The sequence below is a fragment of the Tupaia chinensis genome, unplaced genomic scaffold (assembly GCF_000334495.1).
Source record: "Tupaia chinensis unplaced genomic scaffold, TupChi_1.0 Scaffold143888_1, whole genome shotgun sequence".
Taxonomy (NCBI): domain Eukaryota; kingdom Metazoa; phylum Chordata; class Mammalia; order Scandentia; family Tupaiidae; genus Tupaia; species Tupaia belangeri.
In genome coordinates, this window is record NW_006203739.1 from 125,243 (window position 1) to 151,860 (window position 26,618).

Below are 26,618 nucleotides of genomic sequence, written 5' to 3' on the forward strand. Positions count from 1 at the left end.
TAAACCCAGTGGCTTTAAAATCATTAGATAATAGTTTAAGAAACAGACACAAAATTCAAATAAACTAGAAATGGTACTTAGTAACATGAAAATAAATGTGTGACCAGTTAAAGCCAAAGACAATCTCAAATAATTAGTTTTTATTTGGCTACGTCACTGGACTCCCATGTAGCCAATCATGGTTTAAGTCCCAGACCCGGTGGCTTAAACTAATGCTGGTTGCATGTGCGTGCGTGTGTGCGTGCCCAAGATCCCGAGAGGAGGGTGGAGAAGGGATTGCGGCGTAGCCATCCTTCCCTGGGGGGTTATTTCTTGCTTTTTGACTCTTTTGTGAAGAAAAAAAAAATACTCATTTGTGTATACACTATTTCATCCCAGTTCTAATAAAACAGCTGTGAATTTTCAAATTAAATAGTACTAATTTGGCAGTAAAAAGATAAATTAAGGGGACCAGCAGTTAGCATAATGGCTATGTTGTTAGACTCCCATGCAGTCGACCATGGTTCATGTCCTGGACCCAGTGGCTTAAACTCATGCTGGGCATGTGTGCGTGCGTGCCCAAGATCCCGAGAGGAGAATGGAGGAGAAGGGATTGCGGCATGGCCATCCCCTCTGGGGGGTGATTTCTCGCTTTCTCTCTCTCTGTCTCTCTCTGTCTGGCAAGCGCACGCACCCTGTAGCAAAAACCTCTCCAAAGAAAAAAGATAAATTAAGCAAAGCCTATCAGATTTACAGCATCCAGTTTTATTATAGTTTTTAAAATGACCTGTTACTAGAAAATGACTGTTTATAAGTTACTTGGAGAATTGATGTGTCATGGCAAATGTATGCTTTCAGTACATATTTATGTTTTTGGCTTCCCTTAAAAAGGCAATTCTTTTTAAAAAAGCATTGAAGTGTTTCTTGGTGTTAGATGTATATGTGTATACAAAATTACATAAAAGATTATAGCATACTGGACTGGATGACATAATGGTTATGTCGCTGGATTCCCATGTAGTTGACTACAGTTCAAGTCTGAACCTGGCAGCTTGAAACTCATGCTGTGCATGTGTGCGTACACTCCCAGGATCAAAAGGAGAATGAAGGATTGTGGCGCGGCCATCCCCCTGGAGGGTGATTTTTTGCTGTCTCTCTGGTGAGCGCATGTGCCCTATAGTAAAAACCTGAAAGAAGAGATGTTTTTTTTTAAGATATTGAATTTTATTATTATTTTATAATTTTGCCTAGAGAGACACGGGGCCAGCCATGTGGGAATCCAGCATCTCAACCACCACCTGCTGGGCCCTGGTAACAGTGTACTAATATAGACTGCTGAGGTAGTAATGGTAAGGTTATCTTCATGTATTACTTCGCGTCTTAACTTACTGTGTTAAATATGAAAAACTGGACTTGTAACGATGCTTATCTTTTTTTAATTACAGGTGGGTGACAAACAATGACAGTTTTGCACCAGAGGATCCATGTTTCTTTTGTGATGTTTGCTTCCGAATGCTCCACTACGACTCAGAAGGCAACAAACTGGGGGAATTCCTTGCTTATCCCTATGTTGACCCTGGAACCTTTAATTAAAGATAGACCCTGCACACACACACCTCTACCAAAAAATCTGGCACCTTTGTAACTGTCTACATGGATGAGTTCCTTTATTCCCATAAAATGCCACTGTGGAACAGGATCCACCATGAATAATCAGCTAAAGCTACCCAAAAAAGTCCAAATCACGTTTTCTTATAAAGTACCTTGGTTGTATTTAAATGTTCAGACGTATTTTGTACTTATACTAAACACATTTTTTAATTTAGTTCTTTTTATCCACTTTAAGTGGGCTGCTTATCGTACTGCTGTGGAAGTGCTTTTATACTCTGAATATAAATCCCTTATCAATCTGTGACATGCCTACTCATTCTGTGTGTCCAGAGTGGTTTTTGTTAATAGAATTCAATTAATGATACATGAAGTGGAGGAAGTGTTTTGAAAATTCTTTGAAGAATTTGAGAGCTACATGGTCTGATTCTGCACCTCATGGCTTCTAAGGTAAAGATCCTTCAGTTATCTGTAATAAAAATTTTATTATGGACTGTTTTGTAAATGGTAAGTTTTGTTTTGATAGCAGCTAGATACACAGGACACTTTAATGAGACTCATTACATGCATGGCAAATGTGAAAGTATCTTCCATATATACTCATACCTTCACCGAAATAACATTCAAATTGCAGTTTCGTTTGACAAAAACTTTATGGATCACAATGCTGTTTTTAAATATATCAATTTACCACTGTGATTTTTAAAAACTGCAGATTTTATCACTTCAGTGACATGGAAAAACCAATTTTTCTTTCCGAGAGAAATTTTTTACTATAGGGTGGGTATATGCATTCTCCAGAGACAGAAAGTGAGAAATCACCCCCCAGGGGGCGGGTGGCCATGCCACAATCCCTTCCCCATTCTCCTCTCGGGATTCTGGGTACGCATACGCACACGGCCAGTTTGAGTAAGCCACTAGGTCCGGGACTTGAACTGCAGTAGACTACGTGGGAGTCCAGTAACCTAACCATTACGCCATCTGCTGGTCCCTGGAAAACCCAATTTAAATGGCTAGATTTGGTTCACTTATTCCTGGGTAATAATAGTACTGAATATATACCATTCTGTAAGCAAAGATGAGATAAAAGGAAAACAAAGGAATTTTTATGGCCCAGCCCTTCTATTCTGGTCCCCTTCCTTAACAATTCTACTCTTATACAATTATACTCTTCTGAACAAAACGTAAACCTAATAAATTCCCATGTCAAGGTCATTAGAAAATTGTCACTGTCTGTAATGAAATCTTTTCTGTAAACCTTTTTTGGGTGGAAAATTTAATATTGTTTACTACTACTGGGAAGGCTATCAAATTTTAAGTTTGTCATTATTTAAGTTTCATTCTCTGTCTCCTAGGTTCTATTTAAGTTCACCCAAACTACACTTCTTTGGATGGCTAACAACAAATATCTACCATATAATCAAAAACTGACGAAGCCTATTAACCTCTGTGCTTAAAAGACTGAAAAATGCCAAACATCCAGTTAAGTCCACTGTTACGGAGATGCACGCGTGTTTCTGGTATGTTTAGTGGTATTCATTTACTGATTCAGTCAGTACACAGAAGAGGTCAACTGAGAGAACTAAGAGGCTTCTTCATAGTGGGCTTATATTGTACCTAAACTTTTACATTTCCTGTATCCAATGGTGCCAATGTTGAGTAGACTGAAAACTGATTTGATTTACCAAATTCCTGAAAGTCCACAGGTAAAAATGTATTTTTGATTCTTTTTTGTTTTAGGTTTTTGCCATCGGGCACATTCACTCACTGGACAGAGAGAGAGACAGTGGCAGGGAAAGTGAGAAATTACCCCCCAGGGGGGATGACCACATTGCAATCCCTTCTCTTCTTTGGATTGTGGGCATGTACAACAAACATACCTGGCATGTTTTTCAAGTTGCCAGGTCTAGGACTGGAAATGTGGTTAGCCATATGGGAGTCCAGCATCTTCACTATGCCACCTCTGTTCCCAGTTTGTTTTTAAATTGTTTATTACTATCCAAGAGTCTGTTTGCTCTTACTCAATTTCACTCCACTCTCAAAACACCAAACTCTAGAAATACTGTCTTAACACATTTTGTGTGGTACTAATCTATTCATTTTAGTGGAGGAAGAGGCTATCAGTAACTACAATTTTTTATTTTTTAAAAATTTTATTACTTTTTAATTTGCTATAGGGCATATGCACATGCACTACCAGAGACAAAAAAAAAAAAAGCATGCTGCAAGGTCTAGGACTTGACCCATGGTTGGTCATGTGGGAGTCCAGCACCTCCACCACCCTACCACCTGCTGGCCCCTAGAATTCTTACAAAGGCTACTCTCTCAATTTGCCAGTATATTATGTATCATTTATAAAGGTATCCTACACCAAGTTCAAGTCACTAGAAATTCCCAACACATTTTACAAAAAAATTCCCTAGGCCAGCGGGTGGTGTGGTAGTTAAGGGTGCTGGACTCCCACATGGCTAACCGTGTTTCAAGTCCCAGACCTGGTGGCTTGCTTTCTCACTCTCTCACTCTGTTCCTCTCTGATCAAATTAATATGAAATAAATAAAGTTAAATAATTCTTTAATAACATCCCAACTTTTATGTATCTTGGAGGCATAAAATCTGATTCAAGACAGTTTTTCTTTATGCTACCTTCTTTTTAAAGATTTATTATCATTTTTAAATTCACCAAAGACAGTGAAATTGAGATAGCAATTGACCTATTCCAGGACTTGAACTGTGGTTGGCCACAAGGGAGTCTAGCACCTTCACCACCATGCCACATGGTGTCCGGCCCCTTTATGCTATTTTAATCTATTAAACACAGTGGGACTGTTAAATTATATATATATATATTACTCCATCAAATGAAGAGAAAAAAACAAGTATGAAAATGTTGCCATGAACTTAACATTCTCTGCAGTTAGACAGACCTACACAAAAACCGCTATATATAAAATTGCCATTTCTGGGACCAACAGTTGAAGTAATGGCTATATCACTGGACTCCCATGTAGTTGACCATGGTTCGAGTCCCAGACCGGGTGGCTTAAACTCATGCCCAAGATCCCAAAAGGAGAATGGAGGAGAGTGGAGAAGGGATTGTGAGCATATGCGCCCTATAGCAAAACAAACAAAAAAACAAACCTTTAACAGTCAATTCTGCTGGTACCCAATTATGTTTTAAAATAGAACACAAAATAGGTGATTTATTCATATATTTTATATATTTTTTTTTAGGCTAGCTTTCTCATTGAATTGACCTCTTAGCGATTTATTCAGCTGTGGAGCTTTAGCCAAATATATCATTTAAACTGAACCAATACTTCTGAAAGTTCATGATAATTCAATTTTATTTATTCTAACTTGACCAGAGAGAGACAGAGAGAAGGAAAGTGAGAAAGCAAGCCACCAGGTCCAGGACTCCACCATTGTCAGCCATGTGGGAGTGTCCAGGGCCTTACCCACCATGCCACCTGCTGGTCCCAAGACTTTTTCTTAAGAATCCTGACAGTGAAGGACCATCAGGTGGCATGGTGGTTAAGGGCACTGTATTCCCAACATGGCCTACCCAGTTTAAGTTCTGGATCTGGTGGCTTGCTTTCTTGCTTTCCCTTTGTCTCTGTCCCTGGTCAAATTAAAAAATAGTAACAACAAATGGAATTAAATAATTCTTTAAAAAAAAAAAGTTCTAACAGTGATAGTTACCTGTGAATCAGCCTATGACATAGACAAAATTCTCAAAATGAAGATTAAGAAAAGACAACTATGCTTTAAGAGAACATGTATCAGCTATTCGAGTGAGGATCTCAATACTGCTACAAAGTTGAATGTTCCATAGCATCTTGGTAGAACTAGATCTGTTGGGTCATGGAAGAAAACAGATTGGGAAGTGGTTTTTACCTTAGGGCACATGTGCTTGCCGGAGAGACAAGAGACAAAGACATTGAGAGGGAAAGTGAGAAAACACCCTCCGGGGAGATGGCCACACCTCAATCCCTTCTCCTCCTGGGATTGGGGTTTTGGGCATGCATGCACACTTGCCCGGTGTTCGTCTTAAGCCACTGGGTTTGGGACTCGAACCAAGGTTGACCATGTGGGAGTCCAGTGACATAGCTAGTATGCCATCTGCTGGCCCCCAAAGTAACATTTTTTAAATCATCTTGAGTTTACTGTTACCCTGCCTCTCCAAACACAGTCTCTATAGCCAGTTAAGAAATTATCTCCTTAGTACTGTCATTTACTCTTGTAAATAGTAAAGAAATAGTTTACTAGTAGAGTTTGATAGAAAAATTCTTTAATCAAAACAAGTTTACACGTTGATATTTATGGCTTAACTAGAATAAATCTGTCCAAGTTAAAACTGTGTTAAGGACTAAATAGATGACTGGTGTATATATATATATATAAACAATTATTCAATAGGTCAAAACATACAGTGCATGTCATAAACGTGTATTAATTTTCCCATATTCATATAAGTTTCAAAACATGAAGTATCTACCATTGAAAACCACCAACTGACCAATATTCTGTCTTAGAAATGCTATCTTTGAGCTAATGTTGGCATTGCTTCACTCTGATTTAGTCCATATACTCAATATACTGACTATCAAAGTACTACGTTAGAGCAACTTATGTGTGATACAGAAATGAAAATTTAACATTCCCTTCTAATTCAGCCAGGTTTTCAAATAGGTTAGTTTCCTTATACAGCATTTACTTTTATTACCACATGGAAGTTCTTTAATGAGTCTGACTTTAGGGAAAAAACCCAGAAACTCGTCACAGTTTTCAAAAATAAACTTAACAGTTGTGTTTTACTTACTAGTGCCTGTAAAGTAGTAATTTAGATGGCTGAACCCAAAAGTCAAATTTACTAATATGTATACCCAGTCTTCACTGCAAGGACGTCACGTGACCTCACTGAATTCCCAGCCACAAAACATACCTTTAAAAGTTAAGTTTTGTACCTCACTGAATTGTCAGTTTAAAGTCAGCTGGATATCGAGTTGTCATACAAAAAGGCATACAGACCACACACGTTACAAAGAAGCAGAATGAAGCGCACTGCAGATTGTGAGATTAAAATGAACTTTTGATAGAATACTTGTATAGAAGTAACATTTTGTCTACCATAAAAATGCTCAACTTCTACAAAACCCACAAACAGTGAAAAGACAGTCTCGTAAATCCAAGATTTGTAAAAACTATGCACAAAACCCACGGTATTCAGGAAGAGGAAAGGTTTATACAAGTAGCAGTTTTAAAAATGTAACTCTGTTCTACCAATTACACATTAACACATACATACTAATTGAAAATATCCTACAACCACATCTGGAAAAGCAATTCAACATTTTCTAAATGGATCCCCCCATTTACTGTATGATGTAGTTGTTAATACTGCACAAGTACAATTAGCGATAATGTTTACTTACTTTTAAACAAAGATAAAGGGATTTTCTCCCTCATAACAAGTTTTAAACATCAAAACCTATGCTTATAAAAATTTAAAACTTTCAGCAGTCTAAATAATGAAAACCATTACAAACTTCTCAAATGTTCTTTATATTCCAGGTCTATCAATCTAGTTATCTAGTGAGGAATCCTTCAGAGATATTTCAGTCTCTCTCTCGTCACTGGATGGCCTAAAGAAAAGGGGAAAGAGAGGTTTTAGGGTTTCTCCAAAGGGAAAATAAATGTTAAGTCTGTGCATTACATTTTTAAAAAGTCACAAGATGTAAACAAAACCTTAAGACATCATTGTTTCATGTTCGAATTTTGGTCTTACCCTGTTTTATCTTCCCAAAGTAATATCCTGATCAAGCAAAATAACTCAGGGAAATATTATGAAGCAAGCCCTTTCCATCTTTAAATTTTAAGAACATGAGAATATTGTGTTTGTGATACCGACATATTACAAGCCTTAATAAAAAGAGAGGGTATATAGACATTAATTCTAAGTTTTTCAAAGGTGAAGTGAAAAAAACTGTTGGGCTGTTGGAAAAGTCATGACACATGCATTAAAAAAAAAAAAAAGAAAAAATACGTCATGATTTTTCTGACAACTACGTAAGACTTATGTAACTACTTTCACAGCTAGTTATTTAAGAATGGGTATGACAGTCTGTGATACTATTTCTAATTTTTAATGTATTTTCCTTGGTCCTACAATTCAACAAAGTGTGAAAACTAGGCATTACTGTAAATAGTGTAAAAGAAGTCCAAGGAAAAGTAGTTATTTTAATTGGGTTTGCATCTACTTCCATTTTCTTGAATACACTGGCAAATCAAGAGTTGTATAGGAGTACGGGAACCAGCAGTTAGCGTAATGGCTACGTCGCTGGACTCCCACGTAGTCGACTGCGGTTCGCGTCCCGGACCCGGTGGCTTAAAACTCACGCCGGGCGCGTGTGCGTGCATGCCCAAGATCCCGAGAGGAGAATGCAGGAGAAGGGATTGCGGTGTGACCATCCCCTGTGGGGGGTGATTTCTCACTTTCTGTCTCTATGTCTCTGTCTGTCTGGTGAGCGCACGCGCCCTATAGCAAAAACCTCCCCCCCCCCCCCCAAAAAAAAAAGTTGTATAGGAGTTTAGTTTTCCCTTTTTGATTTGCATCTTGCTTAGTGATTCAGGATATAACCCTTTATGGCAATAATCTTGTTAGAATATTTTGATTAAAAACTTAAAAACACATGAAGACCCACTGAAACATGTCCTCACTTTTTCTTAGTGCTGGCCTCGTGGTTGTCTTTGTTTTCTTCATTACTATCGCCATTGTGTTGTGGCTGATTACTCTCTTGAGAATCAGATCCTCCATTCAGAGTCTTTGAGCCTTAAGGATTCCAATGGAACAGTTGTTAGAACTTACAAAATTAAAGCTTTAAGATGTCCTATAAAGATTCAAATAAAAAATGAAACACAGTCTTCAAGTTGTAATGCTCAGTATCTTTTTTTAGAAATAGTTATAACAATCTAAAGCTGAATTACAATGTAATTTGAAACAGTACCAAAGTCCACGGGTAAATTATAATGCAATTTCAAATAAAAGGAATGATTTTATTAAAAAAGTGATAACTGTCAACTTCTAACATCATCAAAATCCTTTAGGTTATAGTAAAAAGCAGGGTTACTTTACATGTATGGGGACTTCAGAAAGTTCAAGGAAATATGCAAGTAAGCTACATGGTTTTCTTGGTACAGAAAAGTTTTGAAACCCATGCAAGTTTTTCCTAATAGCATTTTCCATGAAAATTTTAAAAATCCCTCATTTATGAGTACAGGAAGGAGATTATTAATTTGATTATACCATTTGTAACTATCAGACTATAGGATGCTACAACTTAATACATGATTTATTTTAGCTCTTATAAAAAAAGGCATTATTATTGGTATTTTGGGACAAAGTGTTATGAAAGTAATGTCTAACTGATATGACTCCATAAATAAGTAAGTTTGTTATAGGGGGCGTACATGCATGCAGGGGAGGGAGAGAGAGAGGAGATGATGTGTAACGTTAAGAGTCACTCCTTAGAGGGATGGCCAATCCATAGTCTCTATTCTCTTAAGATTTTGGGCTGCACACATCCTATAGTCTCTTTTCTATTCTCTTAAGATTTTGGGCTGCACACATATGCACCCTGCAAAATTTTCAAGCTGCTGGGTCCAGGACTCAAACAATTAAGTTGGCCATGTGGGATCCAGCACCTTAACCTCCATGCCACTGGCTGACCCTCCTGTAAATTAGCTTATGATTCCTTTATCATTATCCTTATCATTAAAAAGGAAGAAAAAATACAACTGCTTTCCAACTGTTGGTGTCAAGAAACTGGGTAACATGAACTCCAGGAGCTAATAAGGGGAACTAATAATGGCTCTGTTTTGAGTTTTTTTCATAAATACAGTTTAAAATACTGGATTGTCGGAGAAGTCATGGTGTACTCTGGTTTTCTATGCAAAAATGCATCATGACTTTTCCAATAAACCTAGTACTTACAGATGAAATGGTATGTCTGTAATTTGTTTTAAAATAACCTTCATGGGTGGCACAGGGAAAGCTTTATGGAGTATAAAACCACAAGACCATGTATTGATAACTAGTGAAGCTAGGTGACTGAGCCGTGGGAAGTTGGAAGACATTTTCCCTAGCTGAAATAACTACTAGTAGTAAATACTAGTAGGTTTTAACTATTAAACTTTTATGGTTGCGATTTTGTTGAGTGCTTTATGACACTGTCCTCACTTAATGCAGATAAGGTTTCAACGAAATTATGTATCAAGTCATTTTTAAAAGCAGTTTTAAAACTTGTCTTCAGATTTATTACCACATACCTGTTTGTTCCTTTTCTAGTTTTTTGTTTGGCCCTTTCTTCCCTTGGTCTTTGGTTTTATTTGCTTCCTCATGCTGTCTTTGTTCAGCAAGAGATTTATTCAGCACTTGTGTGATCACAGAATCTCCTTCACCAACCAAAAACATGTTCTTAAACTTGTTATACAACATTGTAGACTTTTCCATGATAACCTGACTAACTTTGAAGCGTCGTATCTGAGAAAACAATATACATTCATAGTTCTTTTCCTAAACGATTGTTCACTTAAACTTTATTTTTAATGATGCAGTAATGAGAAAAAATTTTTTAAATCTACATTACTTGAAATCACTTACTTTTTTCAGTGTTGTAATCATCTCTGTGTGTTTCTGAGCTTGTTGCATTGTGACCTGAAGTGAAGCCAGTTCATCCAAGGCCTCAATGCATCTGTTCACATCCTTCATGACAAAACAGTAATTTTATAACTATTAATTATCACAACACATGTAATCTATTTCTGAAGATTACTTTCAAAATTTCAAGTAAGGCAGTATATAATAAACAGTAATTGCCCCTTTTATCTTAAATTTACATACTTATAAAATCATGTGACTAAATATGAAGCTTATAAGAGCAGCACTGTTTTTAAATGAGGTTAAACACTTACAAGATTATCAATTTTGAGTGAATTTTTAATTTCAGCATGTATCCTTTGAAGTCGTGAATCCATTGATGTTTCTATAAATTAAAATACGTGAAAAATAGTGAATAGTTTTTTCCAAGTCAGTATTTCTGTATAGTCTATGCAAAGTATAATGAAAGAACTGGTAGATTAAAAAAAAAAAAACTTAGTAATTGTTACTAGGAAACTCATATGAATAACAGCTTAATTATTAAGTCACCTGCTATTTTTAGTGTGATTTAGGAAAGCAACATGTAGGGGGAAAAGGGCACAATCTAGTTGCATTTGTTTTTAAAACGACCTGCATCCAATAATGATCTCTTTTGCCATTCTAGTCCTTTAACACCCACTTTACCTTGCTTGTTTAACCAAGAGATCTGTCAAAAATGCTTTTGGCAAAATTTAAAAACCTGACATTCTGGCCAACAGGTGGTGTGGTGGTGGCGGTGCTGGATCCCACATAGCCAACTATATGATTCAAGGTCTAGCCCAGCAGCCTGAAAAAAATCATGCCAGGTGCATGCACATTTGTGTCAAAATTCCGAAAACGGAGAAGTGATTAGGGCATGGCCATCTACCCCCGGGTGGTGATTTCTCCCTCGCTCTCTGGCAAGCATGAACCCTATGACAAAGGGAAACAAAACAAAACTGACAGAGGGCCAGCTGATGACAGGTTGGTTAAGGCAGCTAGATCCCACATGGCTAGCTACACAATTTGAGTCCTGGAGATGAAAGCTTGAAAAAAAAGACCTGGCACGTTGTGCATATGTGCCCAAACTCCAAGAAGAGAATGTTAGAGGAGAACTGCCCTGTGGCCATTCCCCCGGAGGTGATTCCCTGCTTTTCCTTTGTCTCCAGCCAAGGCCCTATAGCAAACCCTTAAAAAAAAAAAAAAACAACAACAAAAAAAACACTGACATCATCAAATATGTACCATTAAATTATGAAGACGGCTCTTGCAAGCTCAGACCATTATGCTTAAAATATTATGTAATCTACATAGAATCCATTGGGGGTTTGTGTAAATGTGCTTATAGGATGTAATGATGTAAAATGAAACCAGTTCCAAACCAATACATGAAAAATTCAGTGTGTAACTTCCTTTCTGCGTATAATATTTTGTCTTAGAAAGTGAAATAACTAACCTCGCTTCTTCTCCACTTTCTTAACTTCTGGCTTCTTTCCTTCATCTTTATTCTGCCTATCAAATGTTAACACAAATATTTCAAAACATTGGAACTTTGTGACTGTGATTACCAAATGTCCACAATCTCTTATGTAAAAGTTAAAAACTTTTTCCTTAAAATAACTCAAATGTAATTTAGATCACAATGAATTGCCTATAATTCTTAGAACTGTGCAATTCCACAGTATTAGCATAAGAAAAACAAAATTCAAAATAAATTTGCTTGTTAAATCTAACAATATAGTTTTTTCAGTGACATTAAGTAATTTTATAACTGTCCTAGTGAAACCCCAAATAAAATTTTTTCACTGCTATCATGGTAAAATTTTAACATTAAAGGATAAAGATTCATTTCAGGGTCGATGAATAGGCATCAATAGGAAGATAATAACTGTAAGTGTGTAATGGATTCTCTACATCATACTTATTTTAAAAAGCAGCATATCAAAACAGACCAATTTGTTTACTGTATCTCCAAAAGGTAGGTAATTTAAGGGATTTTGAAGTTAGCTTCAAGTTTAAATATGGAGTGTTTTAATACTACCATATTTAATTTTTTGGCCAATATATTAAGCTTAAATGATGTCCACTACAATTACATACCATTTCACAAGTGAAAAGGTACCATTCTTAATATAAGTTACAAAAATAACCACTTAAAATTGAAATACTAATTTCTAGTACCTTGGCTTCGAGTTCAGGCCATGTATTATTAACCAATTCAGATAGACAAGAACAAAAAAAATATCTAATAATCAGGTTTTTTTTTAAAAAAAACTTTATTTTAAAATTTTGGTTACAGTTTCATTTTTTTTTTTTAACAAGTCTACTATTTAATCTCTCAGGATTAAAAAAAAAAACAGATTCTAAAGAATTGAACAACAAAGGAATGTCAAGGGAAGGGCACAACTGCCCCATTCTCAGGGGTGTAATAGCTATTCCAGTTTAATACCTAGCTTCAAAACAAAATGAATTTTTATATTTTCTAATGAAATAATGTACAACCACCATCTTCATCTGAGCTTATTATAATTTTCAAACACAAAGCTTCATCTTAAGCTTGGTAAAAAACTTAACAGGAATGATGGCCGACCTTAATATGTAGTGTGTACCTTACATGAAATTTGTTAACAATCATAACACAGTAATAATGCCATTAATAATGAAGTCCTCAATTTAGAATCTGGAACATTCTTCCATCAAGGGGGGAAGGGGGAAATTCAGTCCAATGAGTCTGTCTCAAGATCTTCATCTCTTGTTTGCTCCACTTGTATTCTCTTTTCAGTAACTGGATTAATGCTTTGAGCCCAAAATGAGATATATTTTTTATTACTGTAGATTACATGTTGTTTGGCTGGGAATACAATACAATAAACTTTATTTTGCATAATGCATTTCATACAAGCTGCATCTGAAATGCTTTACAGAGCAAAACTGTCCAAGTACAAAGTTTTGTAATAACAGGAGAAGGAAAGAAAACACAAATATTAGAATTTGAGAAAGTTACATTGGAGGACATTCAAAAGAAACTGAAATACATAAAGGTAACTTTAAGATACTGAAGAAAAGTTGGGCTAGATTGAGTAAGCAACAACTAATTTTTATATCTTAATTTTGGGAGCACAATAAAGTTAAAAGCAACAAACAGTCCAACAACTTTTAAGTGAAAAGAGAGAAAAGGATAGGTGTAACAAAAAATATTTACAGAACTGGTCAAATTCTAACAGATTAGAGGGAGTAAATATATCAAGCTTTAAATCAGTTTTTAAATTACTCCCTCAAGCAGCTAAAGCTGCTATCCTCCAAACTAAGAAAGCAGAGTCAAATACTACACTTGTAAAGAATATCTGAATGTCTTATAGAGACAAAAATACAAAATTATTCAAGAATAGTTCAAAGATTAATGGCTCATTAACTTTTGTCTTAGTGTTTTTAAAATCACCTCATTAAAACAAAACAAAAAAACCAGTCCACTCAGAACATAAGACACTTCACAAGGAAAGAAAAGCATTTCAGAGAAAGAACTCAGAAACGACAGTCTAAAGATAACTAGGAAAACAAATGTAATAAAGACATGAAGTCCAATCTCCATTATCACCGCTATTACTTTCCTTTGAATAAAATTATTTTATAAAACGGGAAATTCTCCCTGACAAATTACATAGTGTTTCCAAGTATCAAAACTTAAAAGAGTTCAAATTTCATTTATATTGCACATATCTAATGTAAACCCTGTCAGCCTTTAAATTTAGTTTTAGTGGCTTCCTGGGTTTTCAGTTGTGCTTTTGTTATTTTTGCTGGTCTTTTAGGGGAGGCCTGCTGGTGTATAAGACATTTCCTGCATTCTTTTTCCACCAATATTTTATCATTCTTCCTATACTAACATATTATACAAATAGAGGATGAGGACATTTTCTGTGAAGCCACTAACAGTTAAATCCTATCTGCCCTTTCAGTTTAAATTAAAAAATAATTCACAAGGTGATTGCCTCAGTGAATTTCATCCTCAGAAAATGAAGCCTGAAATAGGATTATCATATACTGAAGAATTTTCTAATATGTGGGAAAAGTCACTTCTTCAAAAGCCTTCATCAAGTCTGGAAAATGAAAATCTATTGTTTAAAAATTTCATGCTAGCTTTAAAAAGGGACCCAAAATTTAGAATTAAAAAAACACTTACTGCTCAGTTTCCATTTGTTCCTCTTGCTTGCGTTTTCGATCTGCTGCTTCTTTCTCATGTTGGCCTTTCAGCATATTCCTTCTGTGAGCAGTCTGAAAGTTTCTTCCACCTTTTCTCTTCTGTTTTATTTGAGAATTAGTATGGATTTAGTTACCTATCAAGTCAATAACTGGTGCTTATTTATCTTTTGGGGAGAAAAACTAGATTTTTTAAAAAGAGACCAAAAAACTACTTAAAAAAAAAAAATATGGGGGGCCAGCTGCTTTGATGGCAATACAAGTGCCCTGCAAGGCTAGAAGCCATAAGGACAGCCCAGGCGAGCCAGAGGCCTGGAAAGGGATCAGGATGTGTCAAGACCCTGCCAAGGGTTTGTTCCTCATATGTACACACACACACACACAAAAAAAATCCTCCAAATATTGAATTATACACATCTCTGCTCTGCAAATTTATCCTTCCCATGATAAGTACAAATTTAAATTCAATCATTTATTTTATGCCTTGATGTAAAAGTGCTGTTCTTTGGCTAACATAAAGTATATCAGGCTATTTGCTTCTATATAATGGTTTTTATGTTGTTTTTTGTTTGTTTGTTTGGCTTGCCGAAGGGGGGTTGGCAGGGGCATCTCATATGAAGAATGGTCACACTGCACTGACTTCTCTCTCCCTCCTTTCAAGATTTTGGGCTTGAAAGACACATGTGCCTGAGGTGTTTTTCAAGCCACTGGGTCTGGGACTTGAACCCCATGGTTGGCCATGTGGGATCTGGCTGCCTTAACCACCAGGCCAAGGAGCCACTCCACATTTTTGTTTAAGTTTGTTTACTTATTTGGGGGGGGGGAGAAACGTACCCCTGACAGGGTCTTGCCAGGCCACAATCCTCTCCCATCACCCAGCAAGCTAAGATCACAAGAGCACACAGGTGTGCTCATCATGTTCATGTAGACACAAGATCCAAACCAATGTCTCTCATGTACCTCCTGCATCCTACAACTGCACCCTACTGTCTGTACCACCTCAGCTGGGCCTACTCAGCTCTGACATAAGCACTGATAAGCACAATTCAATCTACCCAATTTAATATTTGTGACTTTTTTTTTTTTTAATTTAATTTTTTTTGGGGGGAGAGGTTTTTGCTATAGGGTGTGAGTGCTCGCCAGAAAGAGAGACAGTGAGAAATCACCCCCCAGAGGGGATGGCCATGCCACAATCCCTTCTCCATTCTCCTCTCAGGATCTTGGGCATGCACGCACACGCGCCCTGTGTGAGATTAAGCCACCGGGTCCGGGCCTCGAACCGCGGTTGGCTACATGGGAGTCCAGCGTCATAGCCATTACGCTAACTGCTGGTCCCTAAAATTTGTGGCTTCTAAAATATTAAGAAATGAGACAAAAATCAGATAAAAACAAAAGATCTACATGACCTAGATGTGCAGATCTAAGACTATTTGCAAAATTTGTGTTTTTCTACATAAAAGCATGCATATTTTAAAATAGGATTCCCAAATGAGACATTCATAGTTATGCACCACTGATAAAATGCCTAATAAGGTCAGAAGAGTGATCGTTTCTTTGAGGTAAATAACAAAAGTCTGTACATAAATGTGTTTCTACATTTGTTTTAGATGGCTATAGCCTACTAGCTTAATCTCCTACCTTTTCTAGGTAAATGGGTTAATTAGAAGCATATCTGTTTAATTTCCAGAGTACAAAAAGATACAATCAGAATAGAAAATAAGGGAAATAGGGGCTGGCAGGCAGCATGGTGGTTAGGGTGCTGGACTCCCACATGGCCAACTGTAGTTCAAGTCCTGGATCTGGTGGCTTGCTTTCTCACTTTCCCTCTTTCTCTTGGTCAGATTAAAAAATGACAATGGGGCCAGCAGGTGGCGTGGTGGTTAAAGGTGCTGGACTCCCCAACATGGCTGACCGCAATTTGAGTCCCAGATCTGATGGCTGGTTTTTTCACTTTCTCTCTCCCCCTGTCTGGTCAAATTAAAATCAACTAAACAACTAAATAAATCTTAAAAAAGAAATTAGATAATTTTATAAAAAAGGAAAGGAAAATTTCAAATATGCCTTTAACATACCCAATTCAAGTCTATTCAGAAAATTAAATTCAATTTAACTTTCACAGACATTTAAGACATTCACAAAAATGTTGAAACCTTATTTGGTGATGATTAAGAAATACCTGAAAATTTAAAAATGGAGCAAATACTTTATATGGCATGTAAATTTTCTACCTTTTCACCCTCTTGATCATCTCCTTCTTCTTCAGAATCAGAGGTTGATGTAACCCCCGTTTTAGCTAAATTTTTCCTTTTAGATTCAACTTCTTTCTTCCCTTCTTTTTTGTCCGGCTCTTTTCTTGGTTTATCTTCTTCCTTCTGGCCCTCTTCATCCTTTTTAAGCTGCTTTTTAGGTTGTTTTTCCTCTTGCCCCTTTTTCTTAATTTTGTCTTCTTCAGTAACCCTATTTTAGAGTACGCAACAATGGAAAATGAGCTTTTATGTATTAATACATGTCATTCATAAGTATGAATGTCCAAATAAGTACTAAAATAAGAATTTTCTATAGTAGTAGCAGTAATCTACATTTTATATAAAATCTAGAACATCTTTAAAAGAGAGGTTTCACCATCTAATCATAAAAGGTTCGTAACAGAACATCCTTTTGATATAAATTAGAAAATACAAAATTATAGGATGATTAGGTTAACAGAAAAACTGATAGGATGTTTTCTAAGTTTTTTGTAATACTACCAATTTTTCACAAAACATGTGACCAGTATCTATATATACCAAGGCACACTGTTCTTTACGCTGGAGGTAGCGAAAAAGAAGCACAAGATCACTGGTCCTCATGGAGCTTATACTCTACACACTGTAAAAAATAAATTATGCTTAAAAAAAAAAAATCACACTGGGGCTGACAGGTGGCATGGTAGTTAAGGTATTAGATTCCCACATGACCAACTGCGGTTCAAATCTCAGACCTGGCAGTTTGTTCTCACTTTCTCTCTCTCTGGTCAAATTTAAAATAAAATTATTTCTTTAAAAAAGAAATGAGAAAATGATGGTGCAAAAGGTTAAGTAAGCCAAATACCTCAATTACAAATATACTAATCTAGATGAGTGCTCCCTTGACCATTTAACAGACTAAGTTGAAGGGGAAAAATTCACCTTTTGCCTGTTGCTCTGTGGCCTAGTAACTAAGCAGCTGGATCCAGACAGTTGTCCTTACGGTAAAGGTGCCAGACCACACAGTTTGAGAAATACCCTAGACACGTGTGCATAAGACACATGTACATAACACTCCAGAAGTCCTAAAAGGTGAGAGGAATGGGAAAAGAATTGTGGTGTGACTACTCCCTATGGGGGGCTACTTTCCACTCTCCCTCACTACCTCTTTATGGCAAGCGCCTGCATCCTCTAGCAAAAACAAACAACAAAATGCTAGTAAAATTATGAAATTCTTGAGAATTTCTAATTTTATAATAATTTCTTAAAAATGGTGAATCAAGGGACCAGCAGATGGCATAATGGTTAAGCTGCCAGACTCCCATGTAGTCAACCACAGTATAAATCCTGGACCTGGAAGCTTGAAAATCAAATCAGGCACGTGTGTGTGTGCACGCCCAAAATCGTGAAAGGAGAATAAAGAAGGGGCTGTGCTTTGGCCACCCTGCCCCCCCCCCGGGGGGTGAATTCTTTCTTCTGTCTCTTTGGCAAGCACACATACTATAATGCAAAAATCTTTTCTTCTCTCTGTCTCTCTAGTCAAATTTTAAAAATAACAAAATAAATGAAGCTTAAAAAAAACCACAAATGCCCTGATTTAGCATACCTGCTCATAGCAATGTGCCCTAAATCAATATATTTGCATAGGTACAAAACAATATGTGCAAATTCTTTGGGGGGGGGGTAGGTTTTTGCCATAGGGTGCATGTGCTCACCAGAGAAAGAGAGGGAAAGTAAGAAATCACCTCCCAGTAGAATGACAACACTGCAATCCCTTTCCCTCCATTCTCCTGGGATCTTGGGCACGTATGCACGCACATGTGCATGGTGTGATTTTTTTTCAAGCGACCAGTTCCAGGACGCAAAACATGGTCAGCCACGTGGGAATTCACTGCCTTAATTACCATGCCACCTACTTGCCCATGGCAATGTTTTTACTTTTCAATTTTTGGCATTGTTTTTAAAAGCATGTGTCCATACATGGAACAGGTCTTTAAAACTTATAATACACAGAATACCATGCAGATGATTTTTTTGGATTTATTTTCCCCAATATCTTTAAATAGTGTCAAAGCAAAGAATTCCCATGAACACAATTATCACTATTTGCTACAGACGATTCTTTTTCCCAGTGGTTCTTTCCTTCCCTCCTTCCATGAAATAGACTTATGAGAATTTACCCTTTAAAGGTCAAGGGATATTGGGAAAATTGTATTTGTACAGTTCTTAAGTCTTTAAATATATATTAAAATTAAAAAAATACTAATATAAATGAATACTTTGGGTTGGTTTTTAGCTCTTCTGGCCTCTATTCTGTCTTGTCATCTCAGTACTCACTGCAAAAAAAGCAGTCACCAAGAGATATATGCTATTATGAAGAAAAGCAGATGCTTCCAAAGAGCTCCTATAGTTTAACTCTGCATTCCACTGTGTGTGTGTGCTCACACACAGACAAGAGAGGCTTATAGCCAAGAGCCAGCCTACATGCAAAGAAATATTACATTAGGAATGTCTATTGCCTCAGCAAAAAGCTCAGTAATACAGAAATTGATGCCAGGAACAAAAATTAAAACATAGCACTGACTTTTGGGTTGGGAAATGGAAAACCCTAACATATTACTATTTAATGGGTAAAAACTGATAAACTGTGATAACTACAAAGAAAATGTATTCAATGAACTTGTAGTTTGGGGTGAAGATGTTTTAAGAGAGCATATTTGTAACTGAGATGACTGCTACCAAGATAAATTTGATTGCATATTAGTAACTCAAATATGGAAATGATTTCCAAATTCAGAAACAATCTAGGATCAAAGATATAATATCAAAGGCATAGCTGCCAGCCTTAGGAATTCAAACTGAGCTACCTTAGAATTTGATTGACAAATGGTTCCAAGAGGCAGTTTCTTAGGAAAACATATAAATTCAAAATGCATGTAATTAAGTATAAAAGATAAGCCTATCTGCAACTATTACACATAAAACCGACTAGAATTAAACATGCACAATATCCTATTACCGAAAGTGCCACCAGAAAATGAAATCTAAAAAGGAATGTTGGGACCTCAACACTCTGTAGTCTGAAAACAAAGTGAGAAAGTATTAAGCTGATGAGAGCAGCATTTTCCAGTGATTTTTTTTTCAGGTACAACAAAATATGATACTGAAGAAGAGAACTTCCAGAGGAAAAAGCCAAAATTCATGGAGACAAGTGGATTAGGAAGGATACTATCAGAGAAAACTGGGCCCTAATAAGGGAACACCCCTTATACTCAAAAAGGCGGTAGGTAGGTGTCTCTCAGTATTTTCCCAGCATAATTTCAGATTTCCTAGAGAACAATGAATGCAAACAAACCACCTGTAACCACTTAATTTCTTATTTTCTTTACATCATGTTAACCATGTTGTACTTTTTTTTTTTTAAGTTTGTTTGCCATAGGGGCATGTGGAAAAAATGAGAGAGAGAGAGAGAGAGAGAGAAATCACCCTCAGGGGGAATGGCCATGTTGCAATCCCTTCTCCATTCTTCTCTCAGGATTTGGGCGTGCACACACACATACATCTGGCATAATTTTCAAGCTGCCAAGTCTGGGACTCAAACCAGTCAAACCTATGGGAGTCCAGCACTTTAATGCCTACGTACCTACTGGTCCTCCATGTACTTTTTAAGCCAGTTGTATATGTATAATTTTTTTTTGAAGAATATTCTTTTGCCAAAGGGCGTGTGTGCTCACTAGAGATAGGAAAAGTGAGAAATCATCCCTTGGAGGATGACCACATTCTAATCCTTTCTCAGGATTTTAGGCACATAGAAAATGACAGAGAGATGGGAAAAATGGGGTGTGGTCATGCCACAATCCCTTCTTTTCCATCCTGTTAGAATCTTGGGCACAGGGAACCAGCAGTTAGCCTAATGGCTATGTCGCTGGACTCCCACGTAGTCGACCATGGTTCGTGTCCTGGACCCGGTGGCTTAAAACTCACACCGGATGCGTGTGCATGCATGCCCAAGATCCCGAGAGGAGAATGGAGGAGAAGGGATTGTGGCATGGCCATCACGCCTGGGGAGTGATTTCTTGCTTTCTGTCTCTATGTCTCTCTCTGTCTGGCGAGCACACGCGCCCTATAGCAAAAATTTCTCCAAAAAAGAATCTTGGGCACACATGCACATGTGCCTGGCATGTTTTTCAAGCCACTGGGCCCAGGATTTGAACTGAAGTTGGCCATATTGGATACAACTCCTATAACCCTAAAAATGTTTTTGATAAGTTAAAACTGTCACGTTTATTTATGGTGTGCAATGTGATGTTTTTGATAATATGGATAAACTATGGAATGGTTAAACCCATAAATTCTGAGAGCCTTTAAATCTACTCTGTGAATTTTGGTATAGAGTATATTGCTCTTGTCATAATACCACTATTTTAGAGTTAACATCTAACTTGGCAGTAAAATAAAACTTTTAAAATGTATTTTTATTGGATCCTCAGAAAAGCCATGATGCAATTTTGAATGGAAAAACATAGAAAAACATGTCATGACTTTTCTGATGACCCAATAGTTAAAAGTACCAACACTGCAAGTAGTGTTCTGCAATTTAAATATCCTATAACAATAATCAGTTCATTGAAAACACTGTAAATCCATTTTTAATTAACAATCTTCAGCTTAGTCCTTATACCTGTTTTCTAAAAGAAAACCATTTAAAAAAATTTTTTTGAGAGGTTTTTGCTGTCAGGCATGTGCACTCGCCAGAAAGACAGAAACAGAGAGAAAGAAAGCGAGAAATCACTTCCCAGGGGCAGATGGCCACGCCACAGTCCCTTCTCCTCCATTCTCCTTTCAGGATCTTGGGCACACATGCACATGCGCCCGGCACTGAGTTTAAGCCACTGGGTCCGGGACTCAAATCGCAGTCGACTACATGGGAGTCCAGCGACATAGCCATTACACCAACTGCTGGTCCCAAAAGAGAACCATTTTTAAAAGAGTTATTTTATTTAACTTTATTTGTCATTATCATTATTATTTTATTTTGATCAGAGAAAGAGAAAGAAACAGAGAGAGAAAATGAGAAAGCAAGCTGCCAGGTTTGGGACCCAAAATGCAGTTAGCTGTGTGGGAGTCCAGCATTCTCAATCACCATGCCACCTGTAGCCCCAGTCCTCGTATCTTTTGGAGCCGAACCTCTACTATCCTTAAACAAAATAGCCACAAAGTTTTCCCTCTTTGCTTAAATATATATACATTTTTTTCTGGTGCAATTTCTCCAAAAAAGCCAAAATGACAAGATCCATAAGTAGAAAAGTGCCAGGGTTGGGAGGAAGCACTTAATTTTCTGGTAACTAGGCAATCATTCCAATATATTTTAAAATAGTAAATTTATACCACAAACGTAACTTCTAGTATTAGTATCAATTTGGGAAGGGCTAAGATTGATTTGTGAACATTGCTTAAATATAGTCGTCTAAAGCTTGTTAAAATATTATACTACCTGGGGGCCAGCTGATGGCATAGCAATTACATCACTGGACTCCCACATGGCTGACCATGGTTTGAGTCCTGGACTTGGTTGCTTGAAACTGATGCAAGGTGCGTGGTGAGTGCGTGCCCAAGATCCGGGAGGAAATTGAAGAAGGGATTGTGACATAGCCATCCCCTCCAAGGGATGATTTCTCACTTTCCCTCTCACTGTCTCTCTCTCTCTAGCCAAGCACACACACCCTAAGGAAAAAACCTCTACCCTGTCCCAAAAAACCCTATACTTTCTTGCCTAATTTCCCTTTTATAGATTCTACCTTGTACTTTTAATATCTTTACATCTTAATATACAAGAAATGTCTTGGGCTGTAGGGCAGCGCTTAAGCACTATACTGTAGGATTTGGAGTCTACATAGCCAACTGTGATTCAAATTCTGGGTCTGGCACTTGAAAAACATAATAGGAGGGACTGCAGGTGGCGTAGAAATTAAGGCATTTTAGATCCCACATGGTTGACACCATGGTTCAAGTCCTGGATCCAATGGCTTAAAAAAGGAAAAGCACGCTGAACGCATGTAAGCATGCCTCAAACCCTGACAGGATGGAGAATTAGGAAAAAGGATCATGGTCTGACCAGACCATGCCCCGCTGGGAGGTTCTTTCTCTCATCCTCACACCCTGGGGAGAACACATACCGTCTGGCAATAAAAAACAAATAAATAAAAATATCTTAATTAATGAAATGATAACCACATAGTTTCCTCAATTCCCTACTAATATTTACTTTTTACAAAATTTTTGCTGTTTCCCATCATTTTTAGAAATATTAAAAATAGTACACACCATCATGAGAAATAAGAGAAAGCTGGTAAAAATGCAGATATATATGCTTGCTTAAAGTCAGATGTCTCTTTTATTGTATAACAAATTATACATTAAAAATAAACTCACATGTCAGTTTCTGAAGGACAGGGCTGCTTTACCATTTTGGGTCTGCCTCTTGGCTTTGGAATCTTGACTTCTGTAGCTAATATTCATGTGAGGAAAAAAAAAATTAGTAACTACCAGCTTCCTTTAAAGATACAAATCTCACATATAAAGATTACAAATGATATATACTACATAAAAATATTAGTGACTTAGTACAGATACAATTATAAGTTTTAAAAATAATACCTCCTCCTCATGGTTCAAATGAGCAACAGCAAGAAATTTAAAGAGGTAGATTAATAATTTTCATTTGTCCTTAGTATGCTGAAAGGGCTTAAAACAACATGTTTCATTGCTGTCTTAATGTCATTAAGCCAACATCAAAGTAGAAAGTAGCAATATTATATATACATTCACACATATTTGGAAGTTTGTATCAGAAGTCACCAAGTTTTCTAACATCATTCATTTTATCCATTACAACACTATCAAAATCTAAATTCTCAATTCCTTTTTTCTCCTCTTCACTAAGAACTCTCATATGAAATAGAAAAAAATTAGATTTATTTCAGTTACCTTTATTTTACTTTGTATTAGGAAGAATCTTCCAAAATATTTCCAATTTGCCAAATTAAGAAATTACACAATGCTGAAGAAAGCTAAATATTATAAATCTTAATAAAGAATGCACTAATTTAAAATATTAGTGGCTTAACTAATTAAATGCTATTCTCACTCTTTGATTATGACTATTTAGAAAGTTCATGCTTCATAAGTGAGATGTAAAACAAACCCATTATTCATGGTCATTTTAACCTCACCACAGCCTCTTTTGCCACTATTTGGGGAAAATGGGATAAAACAAAATGAAAAAAAGTCACAATTATTTCAAAGTTAAACACTTTGTTAAACAGAGCAGAAACCATGTTTATCTACGCTGAAATTGGTATGTTACACATAATCAATTGCCTCTCACTTCATTCCAAAATACTTGAGGCAGCAACACTTTAATGAATCAGAATATTAATCACAAGCCAAACAAATATTTAAATATCAGTAATCCTACCTGCAGGTCGTCCTCTTTTAGGACTCACTTTTAGATTAACAGATGCTGTTGCTGTTGTCACTACTCCTGCCTCCTCGATTTCTACTTGTTTTTCTGCCTGAATCACAAAGATTTAATTAACTTATTTAGCAGATAGTAGGCACTCAAAGTTTATTTTGATGGCAAATATATGCCAGTCTATGCTCATGTGAGTTCAAGTATAAGCATAACTTCTATATGGTCTTTATTGTTTTTCAACAATTGAGTCATCAGAGTAACATCCTCAAACTTAGTTTATAACCCTAGTGAACCAGCTCTATGAACCCTATTTTATAAAAAGGCAAAAAACAAAAAACAAAAAAAAAAAACCCAAACAATTTAAATTCTTAATCTAAAAAATTTTTTAAAGCCAAACTAATTAATGCAATTATGTTGTAACAACTTACACATCGACTGCTAGTTCTGATTCTCTAAGTTGTGTGTGTGTGTGTGTGTGTGTGTGTGTGTGTGTATGTGTGTGTGTACGTTTTCTCTTTAAAAAATAAATAAATTTGTTGGAGGTTATGTGAGCTTGCCTGAGAAAAAGAGAAGGAAAGTGAGAAAGCACTATCCTCATGGGGGGATGGTCACACCTCAATCCATTCTCCACTTTTCCGTCCTTTCTGGATTTTGGACACGCATACACGCATACTTCCCTGATGTGGGTTTCAAGCTGCTGGTCCAGGACTCCAATCATGCAGTCACCCATGTGGATCGAGCCCCTTAACCACCATGTCACTGGCTGGCCTACATCTTGTATTTTCAAACTGGGGTTGATGATGGCTATTCTCCCTAGGAATTATCTCTATTTTCCATAAAGAGGAAGTTATTACAATAGAATAAGGAATCCCAATAACCCTCTAATAAATTGATATGATTCTCCTGAACAGAAACCACCCCAAATGAGATCCGTATTTGAGTATTACAGTAGAACAGATGTTAAAAACTACCATCTACAAAGAAAGTGCAAACATGAGGCAGTAGCTGGCACTGATCATAACTGGAATGGGAAGAAGAAACTGAAGGAGAGACCAAAGGGAAGGGTGGGAGGACTACTAAGCTGCTTCCCCACACCCTTACTTCTTTAGAATTCATCATTAACTATAAAAAGAGAATGCATTCCAAACACATACAGTGAAGTCCTATTGGTAAAAAAATTAAAAGTTGTCTTTTAATCAATGAGCTGATTTGTAAACAATGCTTGGTGTTGGTTAAGGATGTCGAGAATTATTTGTATACTGATTACTGGTGATCAAAAATGATCATTAAATTGGCACCACCTTTCTGAAGGAATATCATTATGAGTATTAACAATAAAAGAATGTCCAAATATAACTCACTCATATTTATTAACAACTTGTCCATTTATGTTTACATTAGTTTTTAAGGCATCCAATACTGCATTTATAAACTGAAACGTAATGCCTATTCAAAGTACTATAAATATTCTCAAGGAACACTACAAAAAGTCCTTTCTCAACATTAGCTAAGGTTGTATTTGTAGAATTTTAATAAGTTACACATCACCTAGACCTAACTCACACCTGACTCAGTAGCTTTGAATTTGAGAACTAGGCATCTGCATGTTTGTAAGGCTTCACTCGTACCAAAGATTGAAAACCCAAAACTATATGAGAGCTCCACTTCCTATTGAACAGTTAAGAGGGCAGAAATTTTCTAAAATTCAGTTCAAACTGATCACCTCTTTGTATAATAAATCTTTATACTTTGTTTTTGGAAATCATGACATCAAATAGTAACTGCAGGTAGAACATATTTTCCTGAGGAGCTAACAATAAAAGGCAACAAGTTTATCAATAAATAAAAACAGATTAAGACAAATACTAAGCAAAAGATCAACCCTATCAGATATGTGATCATGACTTAATGGCAAATCATACAAATCAAAACCATTCTGAAATTAAAATTTTAAATTAAAAACAATTATCTAAAGTACCAGTTACTTGAAATACACATATTTAAATATCTTTAATGCAAATATTCTGACTATAGGTTCATTTCTTCCTATTTTACATAGTTTCACTGAGACCTTTAACCCTTACTTATTCTCCCATTTACAACCACTTTTTAGCTCTACCTTCTCTTATCTTACCTAAAGCCACCCTTCCCCACACAGAAAAACTTGATAGGTTGCTATTTATATGTAGTCTCAAGCCCTTTGCTTCATTGTTTTGCTACACTTGTCTCACAAATCCCCCAAAGGGGATTTACTATATCATTCTACCCTCTCTGTTCCATCACTCCCAAGTGCCAAGCCCTGCTGAAAATAAACTACAAACATGCATTCACTTTATGCAATTTCAGTTGGGGCTGCAAAGCCATCCATTACTCCTTTTATCCTGTCTTACCAGGCCCTTTTCTTTTTCTTTCCATAGCTAGCAAAGTATTTTGATGACTCTTCCTGCCTAGTACCATATCCAA

The 26,618-nt window shown here is 36.5% G+C and overlaps 2 protein-coding genes across 8 annotated transcripts in view; one reads left to right on the forward strand and one right to left on the reverse strand.

Annotated features, from left to right (window-relative positions):
- Nucleotides 1–2,080, forward strand: part of SNAPC3 (small nuclear RNA activating complex polypeptide 3) — a 36,842-nt gene extending 34,762 nt beyond the window's left edge. For 2 of the 3 annotated variants that reach the window (XM_027767051.1, XM_027767052.1), the window contains exon 8: nucleotides 1,425–1,892. In XM_027767051.1, the coding sequence (XP_027622852.1) occupies nucleotides 1,425–1,572 (148 nt within the window). In that variant the 3' untranslated portion in view covers nucleotides 1,573–1,892. Of the gene's footprint in view, nucleotides 1–1,424 lie in introns of all 3 variants that reach the window. The other variant, XM_006165315.3, reaches the window with a different exon arrangement.
- A 4,630-nt stretch (nucleotides 2,081–6,710) lies between these two features.
- Nucleotides 6,711–26,618, reverse strand: part of PSIP1 (PC4 and SRSF1 interacting protein 1) — a 53,544-nt gene continuing 33,636 nt past the window's right edge. Inside the window, exons 6-15 of one of the 5 annotated variants that reach the window (XM_006165316.1) lie at nucleotides 24,159–24,255; nucleotides 23,114–23,189; nucleotides 16,685–16,913; nucleotides 14,440–14,558; nucleotides 11,719–11,774; nucleotides 10,559–10,629; nucleotides 10,248–10,349; nucleotides 9,914–10,127; nucleotides 8,306–8,417; nucleotides 6,711–7,230 (exon numbers count right to left, since the gene is read on the reverse strand). In XM_006165316.1, coding sequence (XP_006165378.1) covers nucleotides 7,170–7,230; nucleotides 8,306–8,417; nucleotides 9,914–10,127; nucleotides 10,248–10,349; nucleotides 10,559–10,629; nucleotides 11,719–11,774; nucleotides 14,440–14,558; nucleotides 16,685–16,913; nucleotides 23,114–23,189; nucleotides 24,159–24,255 — 1,137 coding nt within the window. In that variant the 3' untranslated portion in view covers nucleotides 6,711–7,169. Of the gene's footprint in view, nucleotides 7,231–8,305; nucleotides 8,418–9,913; nucleotides 10,128–10,247; nucleotides 10,350–10,558; nucleotides 10,630–11,718; nucleotides 11,775–12,576; nucleotides 13,194–13,972; nucleotides 14,357–14,439; nucleotides 14,559–16,684; nucleotides 16,914–23,113; nucleotides 23,190–24,158; nucleotides 24,256–26,618 lie in introns of those variants that run through there. The other 4 variants (XM_027767053.1, XM_006165317.3, XM_027767055.1 and 1 more) reach the window with 4 other exon arrangements.